This window comes from Gavialis gangeticus, unplaced genomic scaffold, assembly GCF_001723915.1.
Source record: "Gavialis gangeticus isolate Ggan-Ray unplaced genomic scaffold, GavGan_comp1, whole genome shotgun sequence".
Lineage (NCBI taxonomy): Eukaryota > Metazoa > Chordata > Crocodylia > Gavialidae > Gavialis > Gavialis gangeticus.
Genome location: NW_017729031.1, coordinates 61,271,461 through 61,282,033, shown reverse-complemented (window position 1 = coordinate 61,282,033; position 10,573 = coordinate 61,271,461). Strand labels below are relative to the sequence as shown.

The 10,573-nt window shown below is 43.2% G+C and overlaps 1 protein-coding gene across 1 annotated transcript in view; it reads left to right on the top strand.

The window, feature by feature from the left end:
• CCDC141 (coiled-coil domain containing 141) overlaps positions 1 to 10,573 on the top strand; it is a 238,619-nt gene that overhangs the window by 131,445 nt on the left and 96,601 nt on the right. Inside the window, exon 7 of the mRNA XM_019523028.1 lies at positions 5,443 to 5,637. Coding sequence (XP_019378573.1) covers positions 5,443 to 5,637 — 195 coding nt within the window. The remainder of the gene's footprint in view (positions 1 to 5,442; positions 5,638 to 10,573) is intronic.

Here is a 10,573-nt window from a genome sequence, read left to right as displayed (position 1 = left end):
CTGCCCATGGCAGGGGGTCGGACTAGATGATCTGTCTTGGTCCCTTCCGACTCATTGATTCTATGATTGATTCTAAGGTCAGTAGTCTTCCTGTGCCTGCTAAGTCAATAGTTAAGACTCTCCCCGCTGCTGTGCATATTATTGGTATATAATTTCATGAACAAAGGAAGCAAGGATTAGACTGGGTCCCTGAGAAGACTATCGTTATTTCAATACCTCCAGTGTGAATGGGGCAGGAAGAGAAGAATATCCTTGCTTGCAGCTTTTGGAACAGCTCCACATAGTCTTGCATTCCAGCTTTATGGATGGCTGCTGACAGACATGAAACAAAAAAGTGCACTTTACTGGAACAGGAAATGCATCAGTTTGACCCAGGTAGCCCAACATCTGTATAGATCGTGCACTTCAGTGGGGCTTTTTGGGGCTTTTATCTAAGAGCTTCAATTTTCCAACTTGCCAGTGTTAATGTCTTTGAACTGCTCCCTGTGTTCTACTGGTAACTGCATCACCATGCAGAAGTACCCCTTCGTAATAATGTATGGCAATGCAAGGTAGTGGGGGTGGCGACAAAACTGGAATATGCATCCCATCTTTTGTCCCCTCCCACTGTTGTTCCACCCAAGCACCTTAAACCCCTTTATCTTCTGCCCAAAACACAATTTTGTGGCTGATGGGAGTGGCCTCAGCTGTGAACTTCCCCCACCGGTTGACAGCCACTTGACACTGGCAGCTCCCATAACAAGTCTCATTCTTGTATCTTAATGTTTGAGAGTCAAAAGAAAAGCACAGAGCCCTAGAAATATTACTTATTGTATTTGAAAGTCTTGCAGCTACTGTAGATGATTCCAGACTTGGATCCCAGTGCAATTCCACCACTCCAGTGCTAATTTCTCAAGCCAGAAATGGTTCTTAAAGTTGTTTTGTGGACAGAAAATGCCTGAAGCAGCCTGCCATGTCTGATCACTTGCTTATGTTTTGGTCTTGGCTTCCCAAGGGGAAGGAATTCAGGAAATGTGTACTCAGAGCAGGTATTCTACAATATCTTTATTGAGAACAGCCAATATAACTGCATATCAGTCAGTATCATGGCATATTAGTTCAGCAAGAACACAACTATTTGGATGTCCAGTGAGGAGGTGTCAGTCAAGCCTGTTCAATGAATCATTTCTTCAGACACTTCAATTTTGCCATTACACTGGTTCTGTTAGGTAACCAAGACCAAGGGCATTGCCTAACACATACTCTTATGGGGTTACTCATGTGGAAACACAATTGTCACATTCATCCTGACTTTTTGCTTAGCAACATTTTAGCAATGTAGAATAGCTATTCACAACTAGTGTAGGAAGTAATTAAGTATTACTTCCTACAGTTGGCTGGTATTTTCTCCATTAGTTATGTTTCCGAGGGTACCTCACCCTGAGGCTACATCTTTCAGGTGTGGCCTGCTTAGTACCCATTCAGCCCTGTCACATGCAGTATAATTAATTTTGCTTGGGTACTCCTGCTGCATGCACATTGTACCAGCTTACACATTATGCAATCCTAATGTTCACACGATGCAAATACAAAAGAAATGTGCAGCCCTTTTTGTGTCATGGACTCACTCTCCGGATGTAACTTCTTTGCAATCCTCATGTTAATTGGAAAGGAGAGAAAACATGAGGGATTCTGTGCTTCCAAACAATACCATGAAAATTACTGGAAGGGGAAAAGATGCAAAGAGAATGACATTGTGAGATGTTGGGCCAGAGCACTTACAATTCCCTCACTATGTCACCAACATGCCATAATGCATCTCTCCCACATCCCACAGTGTATTATATTGGATAGTTCCACAGGAGCCACTGGGATGCCTAGCCACATGCATTTCATCAGTTGACACAGGTGCTTGTAGTAAGGATGTATGGTGCTAGCACAAACACAGGCATGAATGATGTGTGCCCCTGGCAGCTGGGGGGGCATGGCTGCGCTGGCAGCGGTGAGAGCACTGCGGTGGTAAGCACAGAGGTCCCACAGATGCTGCTGGCGCTGTCGGCAGGAGGGCCTGGCAAGCGCCAGTCAGGGGGTGGCAACCACCTGCAGGTGCTGCTGGCAGCAGCAGCCAGCAGCAATTGCAGACTGCCCACAAGCAAGCAGCAACCACCTGCAGGCGGCAGTGCCACCTTTTTGTAGGGGGTGCACCCCCTACACATCGCCCCTGAACACAGACGTGTACATGTGTTCTCTTGGCACAATCCTGTCAGCTGCTGTAGGCTAACAAAACTTTGGCTGACAAAACTTGTGAAGAGCACATAGCATACTTTCAATAAAAATAAATACATAAAACTTAGGGAGAAAGCCAATTGCCAATTTTTTTATAGCAACCTTTGGGGAAAAAAAGAGCCACATGCCACTCACACTGAACCATTTCTATGCTTTAGTATTTTGAGAAATTTTTCTTTATCATATTTTAAAATAGTTTTCTACTCAAACTGCCTTCTCTTTGCCTTGGAATAGAAGGAAACTTGTTAAGTTAAAACTGTCTCATTTCTTATTTCAAAATGTATTTAATTAATTAGCAGAACAAGTAGTGGAAAGATGCTAGTTAGGGCATGAAAATTAGCAGCATAATAATAGATATTCATTTTGTTTTGAATAACATAATACATTTCCAATGTTAAACGTTGGCAGGGTTGACAGGAACAACAGTAGACAAAATAATGGTTTTATTATTTTAATTTTTTTCCTTGATTGGTCATTAAAAATAGAGAACAATAATAGTAAGACAGGAAGGAGTGGAGGGACATTTTTAGCTGATTCTTTAAAAGAAATTTCTTTCATTTTATACTGCATATTATGAAAGCTAAAACACTCCTTTTAAATTTAAAAAGACAGTGGGAATTAAGGTAAAAATAAGACAATTTACCATAGGCAGAAAAATTTTAACAAAGCCTTTGTCTACGTGACAAAACTGCGTTGCACTAAGCCTTGTGTGGGCACTCTTATTGTTTTCTTTGTGGGGATCTGCAGTGCATCAGAAAACTTTCAGGCACAAGCTAAACCAATATAAATATTTCTAAACAAATATATTTGTCCACCCAGGGATTTCTTCTGATTTAGCTATAGTGGTATTCAAATGGATTTAAATTCATAAGTCAGTTTGCCAATCAGTGTAACTTCACTGTATAACCAATGTCTATACTTCTTTGGAAAGTAAAGTTGAAAGCCACAAGCTTTATGGGAATAGGGGGAGGAAATTAAGTTTAAGTAACATTTGTGGAGAAGGAAGAGGTGTAAGAAAGGTACTGAAGGTTATGGAAAAGAAGGAACTGTGGGCCAATTGGAGGTTCATAAATGCAGTAATGAGATACAAGTTAGTGGGCCAGGTTCAGAGGTGATTTATAAGCTGGTCTAATTTTGAATTCCATACCATTGAATTTCCTCTTTCAGAAGAAGATTTAAGAGGTTGTAGAAGAAGTAATGTATCTCAACTTAACCATCACTTCTAAATTTGGTCCTTTAAAGCACAGTTTCTCAACCTGTGTGGGTACGTGAGACCCATTCAGGGAGTACATGGGTACCCCAACACTCTCTCTCAGCCTCTTTTCCTCTCTCTCTTGCCTGCTTTTCCTCTCTCTCTTGCCCCTTCCTCCTCTCAAAACTCTGGCAAAAAATTTGGTGCCCAGTAAATTCCCCAGTAAGAATTTGGCATGTCACACTTTGCACAGCACTGGGTTCAGCCCCCTAGCTTTGGCCAACATCACCTGTAGCCCAGGTACATACTTGAGTTGTGCACCCCTGGTGTAAAAGATGGCAACCCTACCCACACCAGATCAGACATCTGTTATATCACGGCCTTATATACACAGCCTTTCTTCCAACAGATGGCACACATTAGTCTGTAAATATAAAATCCCCTGGAAAATTGAGTGTTCGGGTACTTACTAAAATTTTCTGAAGTTAGTGGGTACTTGCTACTTAAAAGGTTGAGAAACACTGCTTTAAAGAAGAAGCTCAAGGAATCTACCTGGAGGGTGAAAAGGAGAAAAAGTTGAGAGCATTGTCATGGCCAGATAAAGGAAATCTGAGGACCCCTGCAAATCTATTTTAATGACTTTTTCTGGCTGCAAGTCCTGAGATTTTAATATGTAACTTTCCCTTCTTCCTTGTCCTACCACATCTGTCTCAAAATGCTTTTCCATTCAAGCTAAGGAGGCTGCTGGTGAGGTGGTATGAAGAAACGCCTTGAACTGGCATGGATATTTGTAGAAGAAGTTAGGGAAACATTGGTAAAGACATTCTGGAGAAGTATGAGATGTAGTCCATCCAAACTCATGATAAAGAGAAGCATCCTAAAATCTCATAGCAAAAACAGTTTATACATACCTTGCTATATGGCATGGAAGTATGAGATGCAAACATCAAGGAATTAGTTCATTTTGTCCTTACTTGGATGGTAGGCCCAAAAGGCATCTTTACACATGCTTCAGGGTGGGGGAAGAGTGGTGCTTTAATTACAGCGGCTCTCAGGAGCCGCTGTAATTAAAGTGCCCACAGCATCTCCTGTATTCAGTGTCTCGCACTTCAATAAGGCTGCAGGGGTGCTTTAACTACTGCTTGTTCAATGAGATTTAGTTAAAGCAACCCTGCCACCCTTTGAAGTGTGGGGACACTGAATACACATGAGGCTGAGGCAGCTGGAGTGTGTTAATTAGCATGCTTCAGCAGACTCAGTTAATTAAGTCTGCCCCAATGTGTGCTAACTAAGACGTGTTGGAGCAGGCATTGGGCATGTGTGCAGGTGCCCAAAGAGAAAGAGGCCTCCTACAAATGGCAATGTGGTCTGAACCAAAGGGGCTTAGGTGGTAAATTCATTTATCCACACCTTCAAAATAATAGATTATTATATGGTTGAAGATACTTTTTTCTTTTATTCAGACCAGTTCATGCAATGTTTATACTATAGTCCGGTGGCTCCCAACCGTTTTTATCCTGCAGACCAGCATGGTATCGGGACAGACTGCACAGAGCTGGCTGCTTCCCTTCCAGGACTGCCCCACCACCCCGCTTTAAACCCACATGTGACTGCTGGCAGTGGAAGCCGCTTGCCCAGGCAGAAAGGCAGGGATCTGAGTGGAGGGCCCATGCCATGACCCAGCAGCCACCCCTTCGATGGTTGGGAACCTCTGCTATAGTCTATGTGCTTTTTGCCTATGGCACTACCATGGTCATCAAACATGTGGAACGTGTGTGTATCAGGTCCTCTGGCAATTTTGTCATTCATTAAAGCACTTTACTTAGAAGCTATCTGAAAAAAATTCTCTTTCATTTTGCCATAACTTTGAGTTGCATAAATTTGAAATGATTGTATTTGCCATTGAGTATATGTTACAGTACAAAATTTTTCTTCATCTCATTTTAACTACATGGAATTGATTAAATCAACAGTCTTTCTTTTAGGAATGGAATTTTACTGTGGAACAATTACAAGCTGAAGCACTCAAGATTCTGCTTTCAGAGGATTATGCAGAAAAAGAGCACCTGAAGCTTTCAAATCAGAAAATAACTCTTTTGCAAGAAGAGGTGTGCGGTCACATGGAGGAAAGGAAAAAATTGTTACAAGAGGCCAATGACTTCTTTAATGCTGCTAACAAGGTTAGTATGAGGGCAAATTTACAATTATTAACATGATTATGTGGCTGTTATTATTCTCCTGAAACCTGGTATGAAAGAGATTTGTATAAATATAATTTGCTGAGGCTCACAAAATTGGGAAATTTAAAGTAAGATTACTAGTCTTGTAGCCTTTCAGTATGGTCCTAACCCACATGTTTCCATCCAGGAATGACAATTTTTTTTTTAATATCACTTCTACTAGGGCAAAGAAATCTGTGCTTCCAAAATGGGGGCTACAGGAAATTAAACACTGTAGAAAATTCAGCATACCCCCAAATTTGATTTTAGGATCATATTAAAATAAGAAGAGATTAGAAATGAAAAAGACATAGACCTCTAATTGCTGACAGACGGCATGTCATATAGGCTGATTTTAAAACTTTGTACCTGGCAAAAGGCCAGCAAAACTGATGCTAAATTCTGTCATTGTTCAGGTCCCAGTTCTACAGGGTGGAGCTATTGTGACTTCCCTGTGGCTATATGCAGGTGAGACTGTTTACCTGTGTGGAACTCATTGCAGGCTTGGTGCATCCAATTTCAAAATTAGATTGCTGCACTTCTTGTGGAAGAGAGCTGAGAATATTTCCATGCTAGTGTAACCCTCCCCCAGCACCAGGGCCAGGCGCTATACCAGATTCAAGATCCTCAGGGTGTCAATAGTTTTGGGCTCTCCCAGAGGCAGCTTGGCTGGCTGAGGTGTCCTGCCAAAAAAAAAAGCGTGTTCCTCCTTCTCACCTTCCCAAGACTCCACTCCAGCCTAAGTAACAGGTAGGGGTCTTTGTTTTTAGCTATAACTATTTAGAGAAAAGAAGAGAAAAGATTAATAACAAATATAATACATATATATACATATATGCATTACACGGTTCAACAACACCCATTAAAACCCATAACTAAAATATTATTTATAAACCCAACATTAAGGAATAGTCCATCCAACATGTGAGCCCACATACAACAGCCCTATCAATATATGTCCATTCACAGATTATAGACTCTAAGCCTTAGTTCTACTAGGAATTCAGTTCACAATAATAAATTCAGTTCACATCATAAAAATAAATGGCAACACTGCTATTGCTATGAGTGGTCACCAGATGGCAGTGCACAGCCCCTACAGGCATCTGAGGAGTAGGGTGCACAGTCCCAGGGTGTCTCTCAAACAGAAACCTCTGTCCAGATGGCAGCAGGATGATTCCTTCCCTGTAAACAAACTTCTTACAAGAATAATAAGGTTAAATGCTGCCTTACGTTCCCTTTCCTTGTGAAACTAGGGCTGCTTAATAGAGACTGTCCCCTGTTCCTGCAGCCTAAACTCTCCCATGGCTCCGACTCAGCTGCAAGCACAGACTCCCCCCTCCCCTTTCCCGGGGGAACCTGAGTCCTGAGTTTGCACAGCTCCTGTCCAAGATGCAGGACTCAGCTTCTTAATGTGCACCACAGGCTGCCCATCTTTCCTGGTGTGTTGGCTCTCTGGAGCAGGCTTTCAGTCCCCTTGCTGGGTTGAGAGACTGTCCCAATCCTCTCCCTCAAGTTGGCAAACATCTCCTTCCCTCCCCCCCCCTCCCAATTTCCCACCATCTGCTGTGTTGATATCCCTGATGCAGCCAACCAGACCCCTCTGTTGTGCTGGCAATCTAGTCAGCAGCATGCATACTTTTAGGCTTGCACCTTTTCAGAGCTCCCGCATGCAAGCCCCTTCCTGCTCTTTCTGCAAAGGCTCTAGCATTGATTCCCTGCCCAGCCTGCTGTCTCTGCAGCTGGGCAGCTGTTACACTAGCAAGGAGTTTTAGAAGTAACTTACTGGTAACTTTGCCAGTTTTCTATGGATTGTAAAGGTGGCCTAGCAGCCTTTACGAGTGGATCTGTTAAGAGTTCTATTTTCGTTTGTTTTTCAGTCTCCTTCAAACTGATTATAACATAGACAAGTAAATAAGCACCAACAAAAGAATATTTTATCATCATTTACAACTTTATTTTCTCAAATATCTACTCAAAAATATTTCTTAAGTATATTGTGGCGGGCCAGTAGGGGCTGCTCCTGCATTGAGGCACCCACCTCACTGCACCTGACCACCTTCCAGGCTCTGCGTGCCACCCTGGGGCCCCTCGTGTCTGGCCAACCCCCTTCCTGGAGCACACCCACTTGCCTGCGGGTAATGCTGCCACCACCCAGAGTCTGGACTGATCATGGGACCTGTACCCCTTGGGACACACAGGTCAGGTAGTCCTTGAGGGTACTTGACCCATGGCAAGAACTTGGGGTGCTTCCCTCTGTCTGAAGCACAAATAGTGGTCTCCCTTAGTCAGCCAAACCAAAGGGACCCCAAGGCATAGTTTAGACCCTCTCCCAATAAGTCTCCCATGCTAGGTACAAAGGAGAACTTTATTTGTTAGCAGGAGTAGGTTTGGAATAGGGTACAGGGTACAGCAATATCAGAGAAATGCCTTAGAGCAAACAGTGGCATAGTAGCTTTTGATTACACATCTGTGTTACTGTTACTAGTTAGATCTCAAATAGCTTACTCATAAGTATCATCCAGAGGCAGGTGGAGATTTCCTCTGACGGCAGGCAATTCACTGAGTATGAGTTTCAAGAGAGAGAGAAAGTTTCAGATGGACCAGCTTCTCTCTGAGTTTTCATCATTACTACTCCCCCTCCTCCTGGGCAGTCTTTCACTTATATAGCCCTTATGACCTCATGTACTTGGTACAATGAAGGCCAGCAACTGTTGGCTGCCAGCCAACCAATTTGAAAGCATCACTGGATGCCAGGTAGACTGGCAGGGTCTTTAGCCCCCTCCCAGTCAGGTTGGCATTGCTCAGAACAATAGGGAGCTTAAGCCCCCCCACCCAGGTATGTGATACTAGTCACATAGGCAGAGGGAAAAGGTTTCCCCCCTCCCTCAGGAATGTATCCAGCTCAGGTTACAACTCAGTGTTACCTGAAGAGATGGGGCAGACCAGTCAACCCTTTCAATAGTGGCATTCATTATAATAATCTCCTTTAATACTTTATTAGTCAAGTCCTGCATCAGTGGTTCTACTATTTTACCCAGGATTGATGTCAGGTGAACAAATCTATTCTTATATCATTCTCCTCACTCTTTGCAAACATTAGCAGACCATTAACATTTTTTCCTCTCAAGCTTTCCCCATGTTCCAAATGTCTGAGAACCTCGCACTGATACAGAAAACACAGTTTCCACATTTATTCATTTCTGACCTCTTTGCTGAGATTCTAAAAGACAATGAGAATTAGTACTAATTGTGGTGCTGACTTTTGTGATGTGCACACATCCCACTAGAACGGGGGTGGGCAATTATTTGGGGCGGAGGGCCACTAAACCAGTTTTGGCCAGCTGTTGAGGGCCTATGGGTAGCCCCACCCTTTGACAGGTGCCCCGCCCCCTGGTCACCATCTTGGGACCAATGTCCCAATGTCTTGGGACCAATGACCCAGGGCCAGCACTGATGGGGCCCAGAGCAGGGCGCAGGTTGGCAGGGGTCTGCAGAGCTGGGCTGGACTGCACCAGCAGGGAGAGGGGGGATCTGGCCCGAATCCATAGAGTCCCTGCTGGCCACGACCCTGTACCCCTACCAGGGTAACCATGGTAACCAAATTGTCAGATAGCAGAGTTTAGGGAGAGACAGATGGTATTCTGCCACATATATGACAATGACTTCCATGCATTTAGGCATCAGTGACATTCTTGTTATGTCAGAATAGAGCTTGTAAATTTTCTTTAAAATTCGTAAGGTGGTATTTGCTTATTTCAGGAAAGTATTTCAATATATTTTAAACAAATCTCATAGATCCTGTTTCCTCTCCTATTGAAGTTAATGGGAATTTTGCTACTGACTCTAGTGAGAACAAGATCTGGATCATATTTCTCATACCTGGTCCCTTTGAATTACCCATACTGATAATATATTCTTCAACCTTCTGCCAAAGTTGCTGCTAGGCAGTATGTGGCACTATGAAAGCTAGGTTACTTTGAATTTTCTACTGGTCAAGGGCCTCTCTAGGAAATCCTATGGCCTCATAGGGTTGCACTTAATTACATTTTAAGAAACATATGAGTATTAAAACTGAAAGTATTTCAAGAGGGGAATTTAAAGTATGTATAGTTTACATACATAAACTATGTAAGTCTTTTTTGTTTATTGTTGCAAGACTAGCTCAATGAAAAACTAAAATATTCCATAATATTTGTAGCATGTCATATGTGTGGATTAAAACTGCATATAATATTATTGCTTACTGAACTTTTCTCCTTTGAAAGATTGTTTTGAATTTGGAGCTAGTATGGTAGCACAAGAAGGAAATCTGTCATGTTATGGCCACTAACGGTGTCTGTGACATGAGGTTAGTCCTGTTTCTAGTGGAGGGGTGGGCAAAATATGGCCTGTGGGCCAGATCCAACCTGCGGGGCCCCTGAAAAAATTTTGAAAATTAAAATTTATCTGTCCTTGGTTCCTGTCAAAGATTTCAGGAACCAGGGGCAGTAGGACCCAGGGGAAGCCTTCATAGACTTCATAGACATTTGGGCTGGAAGGGACCTCAGAAGATCATCGAGTCCAGCCCCCCACCCAAAGGGCAGGAAGTCAGCTGGGGTCATAGGATCCCAGCAAGATAAGCATCCAATTTACTCTTGAAGGTGTTCAGTGTAGGTACTTGAACCACCTCCAATGGCAGGCTGTTCCAGACCTTGGGGGCACGGACAGTAAAGAAATTCTTCCTTATGTCCAGCCTGAAACGGTCTCACAGTAGTTTATGACCATTCGACCTCGTCATCCCTTGGGGTGCTCTGGTGAACAAACGTTCCCCCAGATCCTGGGGGAAGTTTATCAGGGGTGACTTGGAGACCCCCAAGTCTCTTTCTTCAGTAGTGCTAGCCAGCGTAGCACTGCC